Here is a 25,747-nt window from a genome sequence, read left to right on the forward strand (position 1 = left end):
TTGTCCTTATGATAAAAATGCAGAAAGAAATACTAAGTTTTCTGTTCTTAGATGTTTACAATCGGGATGGAGTTCACTTCTCAGGATCTATAGTAAACTGGTACTTAAAGGGGGTGAAATATGGGTGAGGGGGAAAGATTAGAGAAAGGAGAATGGGAGGACAATAGTCAAAGTTTCAATATGTATCCTACAAAATTAAGAAGAATTGAGGGAAGGGGTAAGTTGGGATGGGTGGGTGAGAATGCTGAGAGCGGGGACGCTGATCAAATGCACTGCATTCATAGAAAGCTTTGTTAAATGCTTCCTTACAAAATCACTTAAAGATAACACACGTTTTTTTAATTTATAAATAAAACTTGATCCAGCTTATGATCTCACTAGCTCTAAATCAGATTTTTATCTCTTCCTATATACCACAAGTAAATTAGTACCTGGACATAGACATCTATCAGTAAATAAATATGTAGCGTTTTTTTTTCCTACTGAATCTAACCTAAAACCTTCAAGAGGGAAAAGCAAAAATCTGAAAATGATACTCAAACCAAAATCTGAAAAAAGTCAAATACAAAAATGGAAGCTTATTACAATGTTGGCGCTTCAAATTTATTTTTATAGGGTACAGAATATTTTCCCCACAGAATGGGGACTTTAAGAACTATGAGGCCAAAGGATGTCAGTAAATGACAGGATTTGAACATTTTGATCGCAGGAAAGTGTTGATGTAAGACTGGATGATGGGGGAAAAAAAAAAGGAAGATGGCGCCGAGACAATAGGGACGCTGCCTAGCTTTCTCTGAAAAAAAGAGAGAACCAGGAAGTCCCACGAGCCAACTATCTAAAGAAATCCACAGCAGCAAACTCAAAAAGCAACGGAGAAGGACTCAAACCGGAAAAGAAATCCAGATAAAGCTCACATCCAACTTTCTCAAAGAATTCGGAACGCGAGGACCCCTCCCCCACCTCTCGCCCAAAGCCGCTGAAAGCCGCGCCGGACCAAGCCGCAAAAAGCGGCTTGAGCAGGCACCGGCTCCACGCGGGGAAAGCAGGGGCGGGCACCGGCTCTAATCCACGAAAAGCGGCGGCAATGGAGGGCGCCAGGCTGGGAGCCCAACGGCTGCAGAAACCAGCACAGAACCGGGCCAGCGAACGGTGGAAGCAGCCGAACCCAGACGCGGAACCAGAACAGCAAGCAGCGGAACCCAGACGCAGAACACAGGCAGCGGCGGAGACCCAAGGGGAGTGAAAGACTCCCCACCACCGTGGAGCACCCGCAGACTGACGCAGAGGCGTGAGTAATACAGCGCATCCCCAAACACATCGGGAAAGCGGAGCGGGTGCCAAGCAATAGAACTTAACTCAGACCCCAACACCCCGCCCAAGAAAGACTGGCGGGAGCAGGGGGGCAAGGAATTTAGAATCCTGTCCCTCCCCTCAACAGCCCCCTCCCTCAGGCCATTGACTGGAGATTGACAGGTGGGCTACCTAAGACCCAGCACCCCACCAAGGGAGGGGGGGCTGTCCCAACTCCCACCCACCCAACGGGCTCAACCCCCAGCCCTCTGACTGGAGACTGACAAGCGGGCGGACCCTAAGACTCAGCACCCCACAGGGGAGGCAGAGCTGTCCCAGCTCCCACCCGCCCACCAGGCTCCTCACCCAGGCCACTGGATCTGGAGAGTGGAGGGTGCTGGGACCCTGCCTTACAACAGTGGGTAGGGGGTGCGGGTAAATAGGAGCCAGCATCTGCCCCCCCTCAAATCTCGAGCAGGGCATCCTCCAGCTAGGAATCCTGAGCAAGACAGCACTGAGGGGCCCCCCACAGTCACAGACTCTGACAAAGCAGTGGAAACACAGCAGGGATCTGAAGGGCCAACCAGCAGCCAAGCTCCCCTTCTGAGAATCAAAAAGGCAAGGCCCGCCCTTGGAGCCCACGTCCCCAGCTGGGCCCCGCCCCTGGGAACAGAGGGGCCTCCTGCTGGTCCTGCTGAGAGCTCCTGAAACTCTCAATCCCCAGACTCTTGGCTTGGGGCCGCCCCTGCAAGCAGCACAGGAAAACGTCCCCCAACCGCGCTCAGACAGAAGCTCGCAGATCCATCCCATGGTCCACTGTGAGGCCACTGGTTGGGCTAAGAGCTAGTCGCGCAGCAACACATAAGTTTTATTCTAATACTTTCCAAACTTTGTACTCAAATACTCTACCTACTTACCCCCTGACCTCTCTCATTCTATTTTTCTATCTCTGAACCTCTGCTCCTCTTTCAACCCTTATACTGCATGGATCTACACTTGATGGCTGTTGAGCAACATTGTAGATCTAGGTGTTTAATTATTCTCTAGGCTCAGAGGGACTTAAAGACAATAGAGATTAGATTGAGAGGCTTATTGTTTTGGATATAAATCGCTTATCAGTGAATAATTAGACTAGTCGGTAACTACACAAAAAGAGAGTGATAACACCAATCAAAACTTGTGAACATCTAGAGTCTGCCAGCTACAGAGGTCTAGGTTGGTTATATTTGAAAAACTATAATCGTGTTTAGTATTAATCTTGCTCCCATCATCAAATGGGCAGAACAAGAAAGTCAAGAAAAATGTCAAATCAAGGAACAACATCTCCCACCTCCCCCACCCAATGTAAACAGCTAATGGAACAGTCACTGGCAAACCTAGAGGAGAGTCTTCAAAGTGCTGAACAAATGCAATTGATAAACATCATTAATGAAAAATGTGAAAATATAATGAAAGAGATAAGGGAGGAAGCCATAGCTGAACCATAAACAAGGTGATAAGTGAAAAAAAAGAAGCCATAAAGGAAGCCATAATAAAGGCTGTTCAAAGAAAGATGGATGAATTCATAGAATCCACAAATAAAAAGGTGACCGAACTCCAGCAAATGTTCAAAGAAAATAAAGCTACTGAGCTAACCACTCAAATGGAAATCAAGGAGCTAAAGAAATCCATACATCATCTAAAAGAAGAGATGCAAGGCATCAAAAATGAGCAATTAGTAGCAAGGGAGATGAAAAATAAAGTAGATAGCTTTGATAGCAGGTTAGACAATGCAGAGGAGAGAATTTCCGGGGCTGAAGATAATTTAGTTATTATAGAGAAAGAACAGAAAATGAGTCAATCCAAATCTAGGAAAAATGAGAGAGCGCTTCAGGAGGTCCAAGATACAATTAGGAAGCCTAATTTAAGGCTAATTGGTATTGAGGAGGGTCTGGAGAAAGAGGTCAATGGTATTGGAAATATACTTCAGGGAATCATCTCAGAGAATTTCCCAAATATCCAGAAGGGCAGACCCATCCAGATACAAGAAGCTTTTAGAACCCCAAACAGACCTGACCAGAAAAGAACATCTCACCGCCACATCGTAATCCGAACTGGATCAATAGAAACCAAAAAAAGGATCCTAAAGGCAGCCAGGGAAAAGGGTTCAGTAACCTATAAAGGAAAACCAATCAGAATAACCCCAGATTACTCAGCAGAGACCATGCAAGCAAGAAGTGACTGGAAGCATATATGTCATGCCCTTAAGTCAAATAACTACCAACCAAGAATACTGTACCCAGCTAAGCTCTCATTCATAACTGAGGGAACAATAAAAACATTCCATTCCAGGGAAAAGCTGCAACAATATGTCGCAACAAAACCAACACTACAGAGAATTCTGCAAGATGTTCTATACATAGAAAACCAAAATAAATGCAATATAGGGAAAGAAATGGCACCTAAACAGCATACCATCTAAAGACCACAAGAACTGTCAAGACACAGGCCCAAATAAAAGCTTTTAAAAATGGTAGGACCTAATAAATATCTCTCAATCCTAACTCTCAATATCAATGGACTCAACTCTCCAATTAAACGGCATAGGCTGTCTAGTTGGATCAAAAAGCAAGAGCCATCATTCTGCTGTCTTCAAGAGACACATCTTACCCAAAAAAACAAGCATCTTTTGAAAGTGAGAGGTTGGAATAAACTATCAAGCTAACGGCCCCCATAAACAGGCTGGAGTTGCCATCCTCATATCAGATAAAATAGACTTCAAACCAAAATTAGTAAGAAAAGACAAAGAAGGTTACTACATACTACTAAAGGGATCTTTCCTCCAGGAAGACATAACGATCCTAAATATTTACACACCCAATCCCGGAGCTCCAAACTTCATCAAGCACACTTTACTTACACTGAAACCATACATAGATCAAAATACAGTATTTCACTTTGTTATCTGATATATTGGATATATGCGTATTTGGTTATTTGAAATTAGATAGGGAAGGGGGGAAAACAAGATGAGGGGTGGGGGTAGGGGGAGGGAAATGGGGACCAAGACATGAGAAAGGGTATCAATGTATGTGAAGTAATGCACCTTCTATCTGGAGAATATGATGTAACCCTTTTATTAATTACAATAAAAATATATTTTAAAAAACAACATTTCTTCTTTTAATATAATAATATCTCATTTACTTGCCCTACTGCTGGTAGGATATTTTTCAAAAATCAAAATAAAGTTTTAATCTTGATTTAAAAATATAAACAATAGTAGATATATGGGCAGGAAACCTGGATGCTTATCATTAAGCAGCATTTACTCTCCTGCCAGGGTAATTAATAAATTGATTCCTACTACATAAATTTGTCTAGACAAAACTCAGGCTATCTATAAATTCAGTATACTAGTTGGAGTTACTAACATTTTTATGACTGCTTACATGTTTCTTCCATTTACTAATAAAAGTTTAATAAAACAGCTTATAGCTGGGTGCCAGTGGCTTGTGTCTGTAATCCTAGCTATTTAGACTAAAATCTAAGATCGTAGTTTGAAGCAAGTTTGTGAAGAAAAGTTCACGAAACTCTTATTTAAAATTAACTACTTCCCAAAAAGCCAGAACCATAAGTGTGTTTCAAGTGTTCTTGTACTAGCTTTGAGTGAAAAACATTCAGGGACAGTGCCCAGCCCTAAGTTCAAGTGCCAAGACATGTACAAAACAACAACAAACCTATGATGCCTAGTTCACAAAATTTGCAATTCTTGGAGAAAATCTTGTAATCTTTTAGATTATTACTTCTAAACTTAGATTATTTTCTAATGTTTGGACATATTTTTAAAGCTCATTTTCTATTACTTGAGTGTATTCTTAAATTATAAAGAATATTTTTAGGGATTAACACTTGAACTACAAATTTGAAATTTAAAATATCCATAATTATTAATACTAAGAAATAACCACAATAAAAGTAACAAAATGCTATAGAAATAGTTTAATTCACAGGAAGGTTTTATGTGTATATATGTAAGCATGCATGTATATATGTACATACATATGTATGTATGTATGTTTATGTTCATTTGTTTGTGTATCCTACTTTATAACCTCCATCTTAAAAGTAATCAGGTAAGGAAATTCAGAGAAAAGGTAAGATTCTCACCTCTAAACATTCTTTTGTTACATCCATTACATTCATTAATAATACTTACGTTTGACCTGACAAAGAAATATGCACATTCGTATGGTAGAGGCATCTACCCCAAATACTAATAATACACTCCTGGTAAACTTACTTGTCCTTCTGCAAATTCAAGAGTCCCCCGAGATGGCTTAAAGTCTTCCAGATTGGCACTGTCGGGTGTTGCTTCCCAGTAAACATACAGTTTCCCATAGCTACCTGCCAGCCGGACCACAGGAACCTGGAGAATATTGAAGGGAGGAGGCTCTTCATAGGCAGTGATAACGCCATCACTATCCTGCAATAAAGAGTTAAAGTCGAGAGGTGAGACAAAAGTGTAACTCCTCACAACGCCACAACCTAACTTTCTTGTTCCCACTTGTAGGTTTCATGTTCTATCTTCTAATCAGAAAGCAATAGTCAGGTAGAAATGCACGATCAGTCTTTCTAATGTCCCTATCACATTGACTAAAGATGGTCTACTTCAAAGAAAACTAAGAACTAGCTAATAATACAGATTTCATTTCAGATTTCATTATTTTGAAAAAAAATAGACTTCCGGATAAGTCACATTACTATAAATATGTAAATGTTCATCTCACTCTGTTAACATGAAACTTTAAAATTCCTCTAGGATCATCATTCTCTTCAATCAGTATCTCAGCTATTTCCATGCGAGGGTTCCGCACATGAGGCTGCTCTCCAGACAGGTCGGAGGTCACCAGACTCACTGCAGTTATGGTAATGATAAATCCTTCTTCCAACTCAGGAGTATCATCCTGGAAAGGAGGAGAAAGGTGATGATTCCTATGTGGTTGTTGTTGTTGTTGTTGTTGATATAGTACCTGTCTGTTCTGCTCACGCTGGCATCAAAGTGGGCATTAGGGATCCTGCCACCTCAGCCTAATGGGACTACAGGTACACCACCATGTCAGGCAGGTGTTTGGAGGTTATTTAATTTCTGAAAGAATCCCAATATTTTTCCATGTGTAAATAACAGCATCTACTGGGGTGGAGACTACTATCATACATAAAGATTCCTCATCATATTTTCATATGCAGATACATATATATACATATATATACATATATGCCAATCCCGAGGCTTAACCTCAAGGCCTGGGCACTGTCCCTGGCCCCTACTGTGCTCAAGGTTAGCACTCTACCAACCACTTGAGCCACAAGGCACTTCTGGCTTTTTCAGTGTATGTAGTACTGAGGAATCAAACCCAGGGTTTTGTGCATGCTTTCACTAAGCCACAATCCCACACCCCACTTTCTTAAAAGTGAAAGCTCTAAATTTGTTATCTAGATGTAATCTTACACTTCAGTTATTTTTTTACTTCATCTTTGAATAGATAACAAACATTTCAAAATGTAAAAAGAAAACATGAGAAAGAAAAGTGGCTTCCTTTCTATTTACTAAGCCTATATCCTTCCCAGAAGTCCTCTCTAAAAGACAGTGGTACATACTATGACAAAGATCGTAGTAAGAACACTAGGACTATTATGAAATGTTATATTTACTTTATAATTCATGTTTCTAGTACATAATAGTGATATTATACTCCATTGTGTATAATCACAGTATTTGGGAGGAAGTGCAAGGGCCTAGAATTTTATCCATGTAGGCTAGCATTCTATCCATGAGCTACCTATTTAGTCCTGATTATTACATAATACACACAATAAGACTAAGACATTATTAACACTTTCAATTCTTTTTCCCCTTTTCTTTTTTATATATTTTTATTGTAATTAATAGAAGAGTTACATTATATTCGCCAGATAGAAGGTGCATTAATTCCCATACATTGATGCCCTTTCTCATATCTTGGTGCCCATTTCCCTCCCCCCCACCCCCACCACTCATCTCGTTTTCCCTCTTCCCTGTCCAATTTCAAATAACCAAATACAAATATATCCAATATATCACATAACAAAGTGAGATAATGTAACAATATGAGATAACCAAGGGACAGCAAAAGAGATGAGAGATAACATAGTACATTAAGGACAACAATCACTCATTATATGGCTTTTGTTTCTATATCCTAGAGGTCCTTTCATTTAGCGTCATACTGTATGGCCTTATGTATCTAGGTTTTGCTCTATTGCAAATCTCTGCTAGGAGAGCCCAAGGTTTCTACTCATTATAACAAATGAGGGAAACTATTGAGCCTATGTTCCTTTGTGTCTGGCTTACTTCACTTAATGTGATTTTTTCTGTCTTTCCTAACAAATGAGGCGATGTCATTCTTTCTGACAGCAGAATAGAATTCCATTGTAACACTTTCAATTCTTGTGTAACCTTAAAGATAAATGAACATATTATCTTCTGCTTCTCTAATTTTTATCTGTGTATACATATAATTGTAGGTTTATGTATATGTATACATAAATACACATGCATATGTCTATGTACACACACATGGAGGTAGATGTAGATAGAAAAACATCATATTCCAACATAAACCATCTAAATAATAAGCTTGATTCCAATAATTTTATCATTAAGTGAAAATGTTTTTCTACCAAACAATAAAAATAACTATATTGATTGAAGCATTTCATTCATTTCCTAGTTTATAGCAACTAAACAATGTAACTATGTCAATCAATCAGAGATGCGATCAATACAAATTCAACAATTTGAAGTTCGTTCAAATTGTCCCATTTCATCAATAAACATAAGTAATGCATTTGTACTTTTACCATCCAATCTTATTAACCTATTCTTATTAACTATTAAGTTGGATATGAAATATATAATTTCATATTTTAAAGAATCCTGTTTAAATAAGAGACTTGTTTTATGAAATACCTTTACCCATAAGAACATCATATTTTAAATTTAATAGCCATTTTCTTTGGCACCACACTTTGTGTAATCTGTACTTACTGGCAAAATGGCAACACTGGCATGGGTTTCTTTCATATTTTCTTTCATTATTATTATGGTCTCTTGCAATACATAATCCTCATTCTCCGTAGCTTGATGATTGGTGTGCAATAAGAAGTTGGGTGTAGCCAACAGGTGAATAGCAATATCCCCAAGGAGACCTCTATCTCGAACAACTCGTAACTGAAGCACGGTGATATTCTCTATGAGATAAGCGTGCCTTAAGTAAGTATGCTTTTCTATTGTCTGTCAGGGATGCTGCAAACTCTCACTCATGGCAAAGTATTTGTATTATCATTTTAGACTGTTAAGGCAGAGAGGTAAAGCAAAACATATATATTCTCCCCCGGGTCTTCTGTGCTTTGCCGTCTTTCTCTCCCACCCTGTGCTGAAAACCACATTGTAGCACTGATCTCATTCTACCCGTCCCTGCTGATTCTACCATGCAGTAGGTCGGCTGTGCACACCACACACTTCAAGAGAAGTACAGCAAGTCTCAGCAAGTGCTCATATGAAGGTTAAACCTGCTCAGAAGATTCCTTGAAAATGACTTGCTAAATATATCGAATAACCACTTAATGACTAATTATTAGAAGAGGGATTTTTGTCCCTCTAGTGAGATGTCTATTACAGTGTGAAAAGTGGTTTGTAACACCTATTGTTTACTTCACTTTTTATAACTTAAAAATATTTAATGATTGATAAAGAATTAAAATCTTGTAATGGATTAAATTGTCATTATAAAGAATAAAATATAAAATGCCAGTTAGTATCCACCATTGGTCTATGGAGTTTCTAAAAATTAAATATCATCTTAGCTTCAAAAGCTCACAGTAAAGTTCACAATTACATGAGCTTCAAAAATGTTTACTGAATGAGAAAACATAGAGATCATTCTGTTGTAACTCTATTTTTCATTTTCCCATACAGATGGATATTTATGAAGGTCCAGAGTTGTAACCACATGCTTCTTCCCTCAGCATTCTGAGTAAAATGAATTAGACAGAATGATATTCTATGTATTACCTAAAAATAAATTTAAAACTTCAAGTGGAATATTCTAAATTCAACTTTTAATTTAAATAAGTCAATTGACCTTTGTCTAAGAAAACTATTCTTGCTCAACAATCCATATGAACAATTATCTAGGTAATGAGTTCAGCAATCAAGGGCAATAGAGAATGTTCACTCTTTACTATACAGGATAAAATTAGTCCAATGCTTTAGGTTAAATGGTGCTGCTTATTCTTCCCTATACAATTCTCTACAACTATTGGAAATATACAGAAAGAGAAATTTAAGTAAGGAATGAGAACACAAAAAAGAAATGATTTAAAAGAGAAAGAAAAAAGCAAACATCTCTACTACACTCTCTTTGAATTATTCACATCTTTATTATGATAGCATGTGTCTAGAAATTAAAGCCTGATTGGTAAGTGAGCCAATGATTCAAGATTTTGTAATGATCAAGTCAAAGGACTATCTGACCTGTCAAACTGAAAAATTTACATAAAAAGAGAAACTGTCAATCCTTAAAATATTAGAAGTAAATTAACTACAGGAAGTTCTAACTAATGCCTAAAATAGATACACAGCAGAATTTACCTTTAGGCTCTGTTACTCTAGTGAACAGTGAGTTAGTATGCCAGCCCACCACCCCGTGGGGGGAGTCGCTGGGAAGGGTGGTGATCACAGACTTCTTTCTGTTCTGATCAATTGAAGCACCTCTTGACTGGTCCTCAACCCCTTCTGTGGTCACGCCCGTGAGTGTGACAGTCACAACTTCTGATAATTCTGGAAGATCATCAGCAAGAACAGTCAGAGTGACTGTGGATAGCATCTGTCCTTCAGTAAATGAAATCTAAAAAAAATGCAAGAGAATTTCTTTTAATGTTACTTGTTCAGTAAAAATATGAATGACCTAAGTTCTTCTAAAAATTATTATCTGTAAGTAGGTGAACAAAAGGATTCCAATTCAACAAGTTAATTTGTGTGTACAATGCATCTTGATCTAGGTCATCTTCTATATCTCTCTCTCTCCCGCTCACTGATTTTATTTTATTATGGATACAATGAAAATAACAAGATAGTTAACCAATGTAATGTAGTTGTACAAATAAAGTAAATGCCTACCATAGTAAAAGTAAAATGATTACTAGGGGGAAAAAAAACCTTTTCTGAGACTTTAGTTAATAAGACATGCAGCTAAATTATCATAATTCAGAACCCACTGAGTAGAAAGTCTTTCCAAGAAGTTAAGCATTCAAGTAACTTGTAAAGTTCTACTAAATTAAAAGATAATTCCTTACAAGCTTAAACATTTTTTTGTCTGCAAAACTCTGGCAAAAACTGATTTACCAATAAATTTATCAGTTATCAGTAACTCAACCAAAATAGAGGTAAAGAGAAAAAGCCAGGGGGAGATATAAATCACAGCATATCCTTTCTTTCTTTCCTGTGTCCATTCACTACAGATATAAATCCACATTGTTAAAAGCATCTAAGATCCTTGTTCTGAAGCAATGTGTCTACAAATTATTTTCTCAAACTAGCATGGAAGACTGGTACCTCTACCTCTATCCACATCATTGCTCCCCACCAGAAGGACACTGGTGGGAATACACCACAGAGCTTTGTCCGTAAGATCAGGAATCATAAAACTGTTGCCCATTGGTTAAATTTATTTTTAATTTTTTTGTGGCACTGAGATTTGAATTCAGGGTCTCATCTTGTTAGGCGTGTACTATACCACTTGAGTCAAGCCTCCATGTCTTGTGTTTTTGTTACTTTTTCAGATTGGGTCACATGATGTCATCTGGAGCTATTCACAGATTTCAATCCTCTCACATCTATGCCTCTCATACACTTGGGATTAGAGGTAAGCCATATAAATAAGTAGCTTTGTTTTTTCACTTATTTTTTAAGGGGGGGGGAGACTGAGATTTGAACTCAGGGACCCAGTGTCCTCCTACTTAAGCAGTGCCCTAAGCCTCAATTGCATTTGTGATGAATGAACTTTTATTTGAACACAGCCAAGCTGATTTAAGTGCATATTGTCTTTTGCTTCCTATGATATGTTTAATATTTTTCAGCACATTTGTTCTGAATGAGAAAGAAGTATTTCCTCTGTCATTTCACAGAAAATATTATTGACTCCACACAAATTCTTTCAGAATATAGTCTACAATTAAAGTGGCAGAGATTGAATAATTTAAATAATAAACTAATTTGGGAATGAATCAGAATATATACAACATGAGAAATACAACATTGTTCTATACTATGCATAAAATTAAGATTAAATGCAATAGAATTTGCTACAGCATACTCAATACAATAGAAACGTTCATCTTTGAACTGATAGAAGAACCTTACAATTGGCTTTGAAACTGATTTTCAAATCCAATTGTCTTTATTTTTTGAGAGTTCCTTTAAAGAAGCATTTGTGCAAAACACACTAACCTACCAAAACCAAGGCAAGCCAATGAGCCAAACAAACACAAATAGCTTCATGAACTTTCTTAGCAAGACATGTACTTAACTGGCCATTCTTATTGCCTTCTTACATCATTATTCCACCCTTCCAGGTTAGATAATGTAATCCTTTACCCTCATCTTTCCTTGGGGCTGATACACTCATCCATTAGCTGCTTGGAACAGTCACTTTTGGGTTCCTCACTGTGAACAGATTCTGCCCTACCTTGAAGTATTGAATAACTGTTAATATGGAAATACCTGCACCTCAGAGCTACACTTCAAAAGACACCTGATGAAAGGTTGCTTCATGTCATCATCAATACATTACAATAGCATCTGACTGAATTTTCTAGTCTTCCTCATGTATTTATAAATACTTCTTGAACAAACCTTCTACCCAGAACTCCCAATCTCTTAGGTTATTTGCAGGAAATCTAACCTAAACCACTCCATAACTTGGAGCTACTTTTCCATTTCAGCTAGCTCACATAGACTTGTTCCCTGACTACTAATTCCATTATTCCTAATCTCAACACTCATCCCTTGTTTGATTGGTTTAATTTTACAACATTTGGACTCAAAATCTGCCCAATGCCTCTATTCCATTTAAATGAAGCATTCTTTTTCATGTATAATTTTTATGCTGTAGAAAAAAAAGTCACAATGACACTAACCTCAATTTGCATTCCTCTCTATGTGTCTGTGGTGATTAATAGGAAGCCAAAGTTGATATGGTCACATTCAAACATTTCATCCATAAAGTAGGATTTGGTCCCATGAATAAATAGTACCCACTGTGTAGCAGTGTCACCTATAATTTGTTGAAGATTACATACCACTCCAGAGGTGGGAAATATATCATTAATACTTCCATCTGCTTCCCACGCTACAGTTATGCGGCCATATGTTCCTTTTAAGCGCTCAACATTCAAGGTTACTAAGCTATCTTGTTCCAATTCTTCCACTTGCTTATATAACGAATTCTGAAAAATGCAAGGAAGACAAAAGGGATTACTTGAAATTACCTGAAAAAGAAATACTTATTTCATACAATATTTCATATTGTTATTCATTGGCAAACTTCATATGACTAAACAAGATCAATATGCATTGTACACATAAACTACTTTGTCAAGTGGCAAAAGATTCAATGCATATCCTTAAAAAATTAATAAAAGTGGGTCAGAAGGGATGGGTAAGAATGGTGAAAGGGGTGACATTGACCAAGATACATGGTATTTATGAGCTGCTATTTAAAATGATAACTCCTTTGTACAACTACATAAAGACAATAAAAATATTTTTAAATTAACAGTAATATTGAGCCCAGTGTGTTGGTGCACTCCTACAGAAAAATAGATATCACTAACGTACACAAAATATTAATTCTATAGGATTATTTTTTGCTTTGCCTTCCATTTTTTCATTTTGTTCAATTAACACACATTTACTTTTATGTTCAGCAAACATACACTATTTTCAGCAGAATTCATGGCATTAAAAAAAAAAAGATGTTTCTAGAATAGAAAAGATGCAGTCAGAGTAGCAAGGCAGCCTTTGTCCCTTTTAGAAAGACTTGTCAATTCCTCTTGGTCATTGTCTTCTATTAGTAAAGTAAGAGTGAGATTTACATGGCCTCTACCATCCCATCTAGTGGCAATGATGTCAGTATCATTGTGATCACTTACAACGGTTTCCTGTCCTATGATTCTTATTTATTGAAATGTTTTTCTAAGCTGACCTGGTTCTACTGACGGTCTTTGTAACTCCTGCCTTTCCTGCCTGTTAAGAGTGTCCTTTTTGCCTTACTTCATAATTCCTTTCCTCTCACATATGCTTCCCAGCATGCCTCTGTGCCACACTAATTTCTTTGTCTTCAATAACACATATGTGGTACCCAGCTCTTGCCAGCCATTTAATGAACTTTTCCCTCAGATGACAATCCCTTTAGACAATCCCTTCTCAAAATCCTCTTGAGCTGAGCTCCAGTGGCTTACTATACCTGCAATCCTAGTTATTCAAGAAACTGAGGACTGAGGCTCATGGTTCAAAGTCAGCCCAGGCAGGAACCTCTATGAGACTCTTATTTTCAAATAACCACCAAAAAGCTGGACATGGAGCTGTGATTCAAGGAGTAGAACACTAGCATTCAACAACAACAACAAAAAGCTTGGCAACAGTTAAAACTTTAGAACAAGAAGGGAAAAAATGTTGGTGTCGTGATAGGCATGAAGACAAACATAGGGAACATAAAGATTTCATTTTATCTTTTCAATAAGATTTGTCAGATCTTTTTACCACAGTAAACTGAAAAGAGACTCCCCAATTATTTTTTTTTAATTTATGGAAGTTCCTGTGTAGAATGCTAAATTTAGCTAATTTTAATATAATCATATGCAGTGATACTTTCCACATATTTTTATATGCTGTCACGGATGTAACATAGTAATAAGATCTTGCTCAAGACAATTAAACAGTCCTAAAAAGAAATTTTTATTTTAGAATATATAAATACTGTATTCATAAAAGAAAATGCCTTAAAAAATCAGCTCTGGAGGCCGGGAGTTTGGCCTAGTGGTTGAGTGCTTGCCTAGCATGCATGAAGACCCAGGTTCGATTCCTCGGCACCACATACATAGAAAAAAGCTGGAAGTGGTGCTGAGGTTCAAGTGGTAGAGCGCCAGCCTTGAGGAAAATGTCCAAGGGCAGTTGTCAGGCCCTGACTTCAAGCCCCATGACTGGCAAAAAAAAAATCAACTCTGTTTATATGCTGTCTATGGAGAAGTGTCCATAAAATAAAGCGCAGTGCAAAACCAGAAAATATTTAAGAAATTCTTTTTTTTGTCGGTTGTGGGGCTTGAACTGTGGGCCTGAGTACTGTCCCTGACTCTTCAGCTCAAGGCTACTGCCCTACCCCGGAGCCACAGAGCCACTTCTGATTTTCTGGTGATTCCTTTTTAGGAATATGTTCTTAGTGTTTAAAATAATTTGAATTTAGATCCTCCTGATGTGAAGAGAATTTCAGAAAAAGATACAACAGAGCTGTAGTTATAATAAGTCAGAACAATTTTGCAAATAAGAGCAAAAACACTATAAATGGCTTTCCTGCTCATCAGTAAAAATGAAAACAAACAAACAATAACAAAAACAAAAACCAAGTCTGGGTGTGGAGAGTTGAGAAGATCTGCATGGCTTGCTTTTCTCAGGAAAACCGAAATGTACAGTTTACATCTGTAATTGTAAAATGCATTGTGGATACCAGACTCTATCCCACCCCCACCCTGTACTAACATATTTGTGTATGATATGTGTGACACCACACAGTGTGTAACATATTTACATTCTTCCTCATCACGGCCCTTGGGAAAAAAGCAAGAGTAAGACCAGCTAAATACATTTAGAATCCAATCCTATGAAAACAATAGGGGAAAAAAGGGTAAATTGTCCCTTCGAGTCAATATGTTAAGAATGTACATTGCAAATGTCAGTAGACTTCACCTTAGAAAGCACAATAGGAAGTGTGCCTACAGGAAGTGAAGGGAGAATGATTGAAGACACTCAATGTATCACTCTCTCACTGAATGCTGGTCATAGCTGATTTGTAATGCAGTAAGTTATTTTCACTTGTATGTATGGAGCCTTCAGTATTACCTGAGCAAATGCAACAACTCCATAGGCATCATCGTTAGACAGAATAGTTATTTTCACATAACCATGAATGCCAATCTCTGCTCCTCCTTTGGGATTTTTAAGCTGAATTCTGAAGGTTTCTTCTTCTTCTGGAATTACATCATCCAGGATATTTACTGCTATAGTAGCTTCTTTGTCACCAGGTTCAAATATCAGTTCACCTGAACTAGCATAGGAAGTACATATAAAATAAGTCAATGACAACAAGCAAAATTATATACAGAGTAGATTCCCCATGAAATGCTAAGTATACTAAGCAATAACACTAAAGTTTTGCAAGAAGTATAACATGTCATAAATAAAAAAAACTTAAACTTTGGGGGCCTGGAGTTTTGCCTAGTGGTAGAGCACTTGTTTAGCATGCACGAAGACCTGGGTTCAATTCCTCAGTATCCATCTACAGAAAAAAGCCAGGAGTGGTGCTGTGGCTCAAGTGGTAGAGATCTAGCCTTGAGAGAGCCCCGGCCTTGAGCTCAAGCCCCAGGACTGGCAAACAATTTAATTTTTGTATAGTTCTGATAAACGTAGAATAATGGCTTGTATAAATATGAATAACCAGGTTTCTGGCTTACATTTAGCTCTAGTATTTTGTATTTTTCTGAGCCACTATGACTTAGAAAATTTATGTCAGACAAATGGAGATGAACATAAGGATACTTAGTATAAAGTGGTTGAACTACCTGGGAATAAAGTCAGACTGACTGGAGATGTAGGCCAGTTCGTATATGTGGGAGTACATAGGTCCTGCCATAGCAATTAAAGTCTTGCTTGAATTAATGGACTTCACCACAACTGAAGCTGCATCATGGGCAGAAGGTGCTTCCAGAACAAAATTGAATTGATTCAGTTCTGAATTCCAACGGTAAAGGGCAGACCCTGCTTGGCCCATTAGAAGTATGTGGGCTATAAGGAAGAAAACCAAAAAAAAATGGCAAGTAAATTGAAATGCGAAATGCCACTATACACTCTTCCTCCACTAGTGCCAAAGCATGACTTCTACCATTCTCCAAGCTCTGTTTTGATTTCTAAAGTAAATATAATTCAATTTACGTAACAATTGAACAAAATGATCATTTTGGAGTACTGAAAGTAACCAGTCCAGTTTGACAATGTACCTACATCTGAGAAAAAAGAAAGCCAAAGGATAATAAAACAAATGGATTTTGAATTATTTGGTATACATCTTAGTATGAATTTAGAAATAACTTTGTCAAAGTGAAAAAATATAAATAAGTTCATCAGTCAGTATTTTATTTTGAAATTTTTCCTCTTTAGTCATATTTATAAATTGATAATTCACAGGTATAAAAAAATAAATACAAAAAGTTCTTAATTATTTTATACTATATGTATATCATAGTTTTGCATGTCATTACCAAAGCATTCAATTTTATAATTTTAATGAGTATGTAATAAATCTAGTATTGTATATACAATAAATTTATATGGATATTTTATTTATTTTTAATGATTTTCCTACAGTAGGTATCTATTGTTTGACATTTATTTATTGAATGTTAAGTAGAGGTATAGTTCTTATTGTCTTGTCTTGAGAAATTATTCAAAGTAACTAATGAGAACCAAGGGTATGTACAAAGAAAACTCTTAGAATATACTCTTGCAGTGCTTTTCAAATTTCAGGAAATCATGTGTACACTAGTTCAAAGCAGTGGCATGCATCTGTGCTATGGGAATGTGAGATGATCTAAAATATTGTATATAGTACTAAACAGACAGAAGTGGGAAAACATAAAGAAAAAAGATACCATTCTTAAATGGAAAAATGAGAGAAAGCACAAAATGAGAAATTTACATTAGTTTCAAGATCTACTTACTTAGGACTGAATAACAAGCATTGGAAATTGTGCACAAATAAAATTGTAAAATTGATACATTTAATATGAATAAACTTAGTAAAAAAAGATGCTCTCATAGAAACAGGCTGGTATACAACCATATCAAATAGAATCAGAAACCATGAGTCACTTACTTCTAATATGCTGGCCCATAGCCTATATTGGGAAATCTCACATCCTTACTCTTATATATCATCCTTGTATACAGCAATTAATTGAAGAATAATTACAGTTTATTTCAATGTTGTCTAAAGATAAAGGTCATCTAGAAGGTATTAATATATTCAACTCTTTTTTTGTTCCTTTTTTATTTGACTTGTGTCTCAGCTTCTTTTTTTCATATATTTTTATTGTAATTAATAGAAGGGTTACATGATATTTGCCAGATAGAAGGTGCATTAATTCACATACATTGATACCCTTTCACATGTCTTGGTCCCCATTTCCCTTTAAGTGGATATTTCCTTAACAAGTAGCTTTGTAAAACATTCAAAAGTAAGAAACTCAAATGGACCTACATATCCCTCAATCTTAACTGATCTACAGTCTCAACCATGATCATAAACTAGAGAGATCTGAACACTACTGATTATGTACCTTGACCTTCAGAGCTATGTTCTACTCTCTTCTGAATCTAGTATATATACTTTGAAAGGAGACTGATAAATATTCAGAGCAAAAATGTGAGGTCCTCACATCTACAAAGAGATGCTTCTCCCCTTATCATGTCATAACATCCCAATAAACCTATCATAAGTAGAAAATATAAGGACAAATATATGTAGTATTCTTAAGCTACTGAATATCACATCTTACTCTAGATTTACTTAAATGTGTTCATCTTCATTTTAGGCTAATTGGGCTACCATTAGGGAAAACTACCCAATACAGAAAAGCCTATTTCATAATTTGGTGTTGCCTATCTTACATGTGCTCTGTACAGACTCAACTCTCAGAATTCACCATTATGGGCCTGTAGTAGTTGGAGCTCTGGATTAAAAATGAAAAGAACTACAAATTACTAGTCCAGGTGAAGGTAAAAGAAAACAGTGTTTATTACTGAATGTGTAACATTTTCATACCATTGTAACTTCTAAAAATTAAAAAAATCCAAATCAAACTATATAGACAAAAATATATCCCCCCAAAATATAGGATAAAAATGAAGAGTTCTGAAACAATTCTGACATAGATAAAATGAAGATTTTAAGTCTTTCATAAAAAATGTTGAGATTACATTTTAAATGAATCACTCTGAGACAAAAGTAACCAAGTGCATTGAATGTCTCCGAGAATGATGTAGAATCCCTGCTGTAATCCCTGTAATCAAGATAAATAATATGTTAATGCAACATTTCTTTAGATCAGAATTCATCTCCGACAGAGCATCTGCCAAGCACAGAGCCTTGACACTCCAGTCAAATTCTGTGTCCCGTTCTCCTCTCTTCTAGGAGTGTCCTGAAAGTGTCATTACTCCCCAGCCTTCCTCTTTTGATGCCCCCTTGGACAAAATATTTCCTGGATATAAACCTAAACACAATTCTTTCTTCTCACACCTTCTATCTGCTCACAGAGTAAACAGTACTGGTCTCAAGCCTTAACCTACTATTTCTTTTTTCCCCCTCCAACCAGATATTAAGACTTCAAAGGCAGGAATTCCTCATATCTTCATAATAATGATAAGCAGGTAACATGTAAGTATTAAATGCATGGTGTTTTTCATTAAAATATAGTAAACATGTATTGATATAAAACCCATGACTGGATTCATCTCCTGTGGTGACCCTTTAGCCTGGCTTTCTGGTCCTATGGGCACCTGAACACTCAGGTGGGACTAGGTCCCCTGTCCTTTCACGAAGAACTCCCACATGAGGGGCAGCCTGACCAGCTCCCTATCCAACTGATCTCAGCTTTCTACCTATCATCACTCTCCTTCCCTCCCTACCCAAGTGACTCCTCACCAACTCTAAAATAATTCTGCAGACTCCAGATAGCAGAAATAACATGGGCTCTTCCTACTCTTCCTAATATACTTTGCTTCTGAAACCGTAGTGATTAAAATATTGCTCATTCAGTCTTTGAAAGTGATTGGGAGACTAAAGAAGGGCAGCGAGTTCTCACAGTCATCTGACCTCTCCAAATCCACTAAATGGAAATTTTGCCATCCCTTTATACATATTTTCATATTTTAAACATTTATACATAGTGTCACTTTTTACTTTGCTCTAGATATATTTATACATAGTGTCACTCTTCACTTTTCTCTAGATAAATTTTCTCTAGACAAAATACTAGCTGGGCACTGGTGGTTCACACCAATGATCCTAGCTATTTAGGAGGCTGAGATCTGAGGACAGTGGTGACTCAAGTAGCCTTGAGCATGAAAACTAAGTAAGGGGCAGTGTCTAGGCCCTGAATTCAAGCCTTGGTTCTGGCAAACACACAAAAATACTGTCTTGGCCTTCACTAATAGTTCCTTGTGGTTTTTGATTACACTTATTATTCTTAAAGAAAATACCCATTTTAAAAATACAATTTATTTGAAATTTTATGATTTCTGGAAGGGTTATTGTGAAGATCTGGATTTTAAACTAACATAAATACAACATCATGTAAAAATTAATGAGATTAAATCATTCTGACTTTCGATATTTCCTTTAGGAATGGTTAGCCAAAAATTCCTTACCTATTCCTGAGGCTGGTATAAAGGAATGGATTCTTTCAACAGGAGAAAAATCCAGGAGCTGAAAATGTCTGAAGGAATACTGTCCCATCTCCCAGATGAAAATATCTACTGAATTCTTATATTCTATATTAATAAAGTAGAAAGCAAATGTTAAGTCAAAAGTTGGAAAAAGAAAATTACAAAATTGGGCAGTAATGCAAATAATTAAATTTAGGGAACAAATATCCCCTAGAATCCATTTTGTTAAACAAAAATACAGCAAAGCAGGAAGTACTTTGAAAGTTTGCTTGCATTTCCACATGAACTATATATGCTTTTTCTCATTAACCAGGATCAAACAGTATATAAAGAATGAACACTGGGCTTCACAACTGCAATCCCACTTGCTGAGTAAATTGTTTGGGCAGAAAATGTGGGAAACTCTATCTCCAAAATATTCAGCAAAAGTCCAGTCTGACCACATGACTCAAGAGGTAGAGTGTCAGGTGTGAGCAAGCAAGTACAGCAAACTTGAGGCCCTGAGTTCAAACCACAGAACCAAAAAAAAATAGGACAAAATATTTCATGTTTCATAAATGTGAGAATTTTGTCTATGAAGGCAATAAGCAAAAGGAAGCATATTCCTACTCAAAATATTCCAAACCAATCTTATTATAAGTTGCTAAGTGTTATTTATTAATACTATAATCTATAGCATCCCAATTTCTATATTCATATAGAAATTTATATTTGTACTTTGCATATTAGAAATGTTGGAATTTTTAACATAAATTTAATATGATGGTTTGGAATAAGATCACAGGTATAATGTATAATTTGTTCATGCAAATCCATTTATAAATGGCAATTAATACTTATCCACTAAGAAACCATCTATAGATGCTCAAAAATGATAGGAGCCTTTCATATGAAACAGACAATATAAATTCTGCACGAGTTTGGTAATATCTCTATAGTCTCACCTTCAAAGATGCTTTTGGCGAAAATCAAGTAAACATCATCACCAGAAGTCAAAGCCTCAACTTGTGTTGTTCCATGGATGGGCACCTCTTGGAAGGCAACAAACCCGCTTCCAGACCACCTAAATAGCCAGGCATTCAGACTGGCATTCGCTGGGGTGAAGGCTAAGAATACCAAGCCATTTCTGCTGAACAAAGCCGTGGTCAGCACACCTCGGACAGGGAGCGTTTCATGAAATGTAAAATTTCTTCCGTTCCATTTGAAGACCTGCAGGACATGTTCAGACATACAACCCTGGAGGCCACCTCTGTGAGAATTCAACAACTGTCCTATACTTACTCTCTTGGATTCTTTTATTCCCATAGGAAGATAGTTTCACAAAAAGGATGAGACTAAATGAAAAGATCTCTAGGATATAAAAACAAGAGCTTTGCTATGGTGAATAGTGCTGCAATGAACATTGTTGTGCTAGTGGGTTTAGTATGTCCTTGTTTCTGGGTGGTTGGGTAAATGCCAAGTAGTGGAATTGCTGGGTCATAAGGGAGTTCTATGTTTAGCCTTTTGAGGCACTGCCACACTGCTTTCCATAGTGGTTGAACGAGTTTGCACTCCCACCAACAGTGTAGTAGTGATCCCTCCTGGCCACATCCCCTCCAGCATCTGTTGTCATTCGTTTTCCTGATCCTGGCCATTCTAACTGGAGTAAGGTGGAATCTTAGAGTTGTTTTGATTTGCATTTCTTTTATGACCAGAGATGTTGAGCATTTCTTCATGTGTCTATAGGCCATTTTTGTTTCTTGTTCAGAGAAGACTCTCTTTAAGTCTTTGGCCCATTTTTTAATGGGATGGTTGTTACTTTGGAGGTTAGTTTTGGAGTGATTCAATTTTTTGAGTTGTTGATATATTTTAGATATGAGGCCTTTGTCCGTTGTTTGGTTGGTGAAGATCTTCTCCCAATCCGTAGGCTTCCTGATTAGTTTACTAGCTATGTCCTTTGCCATACAAAAGCTCTGCAGTTTAATGCAGTCCCACTTATCCAGCCTTTCTCTGATTTGTTGTGATTCTTGGTCCTTATTAAGAAAGTTTTGACCTGTGCCAAGGAGGCCTAGTGTCTCTCCTATTCCTTCCTGTAGAGTTTTCAGTGTGTCAGCTTTTACCTCCAGGTCTTTGATCCATTTGGAGTTAATTCTAGTGCAAGGTGACAAAGAAGGATCCAGCTTTAGTTTTCTGCAGGTGCTTAACCAGTTCTGCCAGCACAACTTGTTGAAGAGGCTGTCTTTCTTCCATTCTATTTTTTTGGCTCCCTTGTCAAAGATTAGGTGGTTTAATATCTGGGTCCTCAGTTCTATTCCATTGGTCTTCAGGCCTGTTCCTGTGCCAGTACCAAGCTGTTTTGAGAATTATAGCTCTGTAATAGAGTCTAAAGTTTGGAATTGAAATTCCTCCAGCGCTGTTCTTGCTGCTAAGAAGTGTTTTTGCTATACGGGGTCTTTTATTATTCCATTGCAGCACTATTCACCATAGCAAAGATATGGAACCAACCTAGATGTCCCTCAGATGATGAGTGGATCAACAAGTTGTGGTATTTGTACACAATGGAATTCTATGCAGCTGTCAGAAAGAATGACATCGCCCCATTTGTTAGGAAATGGAAAGACTTAGAAAAAATCATATTAAGTGAAGTAAGCCAGACTCAAAGGAACTTAGGCTCAATGGTTTCCCTCATTCGTCATAATCAGTAGAAACCTTGGGCACTACTAGCAGAGATTTGCAATAGAGCAAAATCTTGATACATAAGGACATATAATGTGAAGCTAATTGAAAGGACCTCCAGGATAGTGAAACAAAAGCCATATAATGAATGACTGTTGTCCTTAATGTACTATGTTGTCTCTCATCTCCTTTGCTTTCCCTTGGTTATCTCATATTGGTATAGTATCTCACTTTGTTATCTGATATATTGAATTTATTTGTATTTGGATATTTGAAATTTGATAGGGAAGGGGGGAAAACCAAGATGGGTGGGGGGTGTGGGGGGGGGAGGGAAACGGGTACCAAGACATGTGAAAGGGTATCAATGTATGTGAATAAATGCACCTTCTATCTGGCAAATATCATGTAACCTTTTTACTAATTACAATAAAAAAATAAATAAAAAAAGAATTAAAACAAAAACAAACAAAAAAAACAAGAGCTTTATCTTGTGTGCTTGTTGTTCTTAATGTACTATGTTGTTTCTATTCTCTCTTTATTTTTTGCCATCTGGTTAATCTCATATTGTTACTGTATCTGACTTTGATACCTGGTGTATTGTATATATGTTTATTAGTTTATCTGAAATATGAAAGAGAAGGGGGAAAATAAGATAATTGGAAAGGGGTGGGGGAAAATGGGGACAAAAACATGAGGAGTGTCAATGTGTGAGAAATAATGAACCTACTATCTGGTAAATGTAACTGTAACCCCTCTATATATTAACCCAACAATAAAAATTAATTAATTAAATATAAAAAACTGATGAGCTTTGTGCATGAGTGTGGAGGGATGTGGGGCAAGTGTGTACACATATAGAATAAATGAGTAAGATTTTGTTTGGAAAATATATCCACATAAGTGGAGTAGGAAAGAGTGATCAAGAGCAGTCATTATATTCAATGTGCCTTAGGTAAAATTTGACTAAGTAACTTGAGGGTAGGAATGGGAGGGGGAAAATAAGGAAGAACAGAAAGAGTGACATAAATCAAGATGCACTGTACTCAGAACCTGACTTATAGAATAGTAACCTCTTTGTAGACTGAATGCTAACAGCTTTTAAAATTAAAGAAATTGTTGTCAAGTAAATATCTAGGAAGGCAAAAAGAGAGTATTAAGTATGAAAATGTGGGGAACTGAATAGAAAACTGTGGTGCTGCTACATTATTATCAAAAGCTTGACATTGGAATATGAACAAATACATTATCTTGTTTTCATGGTGGCAATGTATGAAAGGTCTTAGTATACTTGTAGATTTACAATTCAAAGAAAGTTTATAATTTACCCTTCTTTAAACAACCTTGTCACTTTTCAAAAAATTATGCTCATCCAGTTGTTAGGCTCTCTGAGCAGAGCACTAAGCCAGGATACAGTATCTCCTCTTTTGTGGATCCTACTTTTACAAAGTAGCTATGAATAAGTGTATGTATGGTTGGCTGATAGGATTTTAAGTTGAGACTGCTTATGACAATGGCACTTAAATGGCAGGGCAGAAAATATGGATCCGTTAGGGAAACCAAGTTAGAAAGAATGACAGGACAGTTTCTAAGACAGTTTGTGTTATAAACAAATGTGGTAACTGTCAGCAAGTAACTATAAAGAAGCTGGACATGTTGAAAGATGATGAGGCTGGAAAGGTTAGATGATGAAATATTTTGCATTTGGATAACCATTTCACTTACCTTTCAAATAAATACCCTTTTGAACATGCAATGCTAACAGTAAGTACTTATACTAGGGTAATAGGTATAATCTAGTACTGTTGTGAGCAAATGAGGAAATATGGTAATCCTACATACAGTTCATCTGAAATACTTCAGAAATTATGCTCTAAAATGGGAAACCATGAATCAATAATTTGAAAAAGTTGCTCCAGATACTTGACATAGAATCTGAAAGGAAGAGAGACATTCAAATACTATTTCTGAGACTGCTCCAATAATGGACCTAGGCTTACAGTGAAGAAGCAGAAACAGGGAGGAGTGTCTGAACTTAACCTGTCTGAGATAAGAGTGACAAGAAAGATATGCCCTACAATTTCTTGTGCCATTGCAGTTCAGAGGGGGGTAGTTCCAGAAATAAAGGCAAAAGCTAGAATACACATTTCACAGAGAAAATTAAAAGTTCAGACTGAGGTAAACTGAACAATTACAAGCTTAAAACTTTTTCAAGTGGACATGTGAATAGACAGGAAGTTATGCATATCAGGGATACAGAAGAAGAGCTACGAATATAATGTGGAAGACCTAGTGCTGATAAGCAAAGCCATCATGTGCTCAGACAAATAAAGTTGCCCAGAGTGACTAAAGACACAAAAAAGAAAGTTGAATGAAAGCCAAATTCTCAAGAGAAATAAAAGAGAGAGAAGGATTTTAATTTAGTAAAGGGAAGGACAGGCAATGGATACTGAGGATAGAAGAGAAATAGAAGGAAAATCAGTATGGAAAGATGTTAGACTTTGAGGATAACGTGATGGTGCATGCCAATCAATGTGAGATAAAGTATAAAGACACACTACAAAACCACTGCACTGATTTTTTTAAACTTCTGCTCTTTGGGTGAATACTCTATTAAGTATTTTTTAAGAGTTTTGCACTTTTTGCCAGAACCAGTCTAGACTATAATCTTCCCACTGAAATCCCCCCTAGAACCTAAAATTACACAACGCCATGCTTTGCTTGCGATTGAGTTGGCAGTCTCACTATTTTTTTTTGACTTGATATCAAGTGCCAATCCTTACAATCTCTACCTCTAAGTCACTGTAATTGCAGAGAGGAGGGCAATTCTTGAACACCTATGCCAAGTGTTACAATTCCATAAAGACACAAATGCCAGCAATGGAGGGAAGAAATCAACCTTATGACTGAAAGGGAATGCATGGGAAGTGAGAGGACTGGCTATCCTCCACTGGGAGAGGAAGAAGGAGTCTGTGTTTCAACTGGTATTTTGAATTTGGTGCTGGGAAA

The 25,747-nt window shown here is 36.9% G+C and overlaps 1 protein-coding gene across 1 annotated transcript in view; it reads right to left on the reverse strand.

The window, feature by feature from the left end:
* Adgrv1 (adhesion G protein-coupled receptor V1) overlaps positions 1-25,747 on the reverse strand; it is a 440,726-nt gene that overhangs the window by 304,848 nt on the left and 110,131 nt on the right. The window contains exons 49-57 of the mRNA XM_090331049.1: positions 21,031-21,295; positions 20,069-20,191; positions 16,207-16,429; positions 15,488-15,692; positions 12,673-12,819; positions 9,965-10,220; positions 8,360-8,562; positions 6,060-6,236; positions 5,573-5,755 (exon numbers count right to left, since the gene is read on the reverse strand). Coding sequence (XP_090187175.1) covers positions 5,573-5,755; positions 6,060-6,236; positions 8,360-8,562; positions 9,965-10,220; positions 12,673-12,819; positions 15,488-15,692; positions 16,207-16,429; positions 20,069-20,191; positions 21,031-21,295 — 1,782 coding nt within the window. The remainder of the gene's footprint in view (positions 1-5,572; positions 5,756-6,059; positions 6,237-8,359; positions 8,563-9,964; positions 10,221-12,672; positions 12,820-15,487; positions 15,693-16,206; positions 16,430-20,068; positions 20,192-21,030; positions 21,296-25,747) is intronic.

Source organism: Megascapheus bottae, chromosome 4 (assembly GCF_031878675.1).
Source record: "Megascapheus bottae isolate mThoBot1 chromosome 4, mThoBot2.hap1, whole genome shotgun sequence".
Taxonomy (NCBI): domain Eukaryota; kingdom Metazoa; phylum Chordata; class Mammalia; order Rodentia; family Geomyidae; genus Megascapheus; species Megascapheus bottae.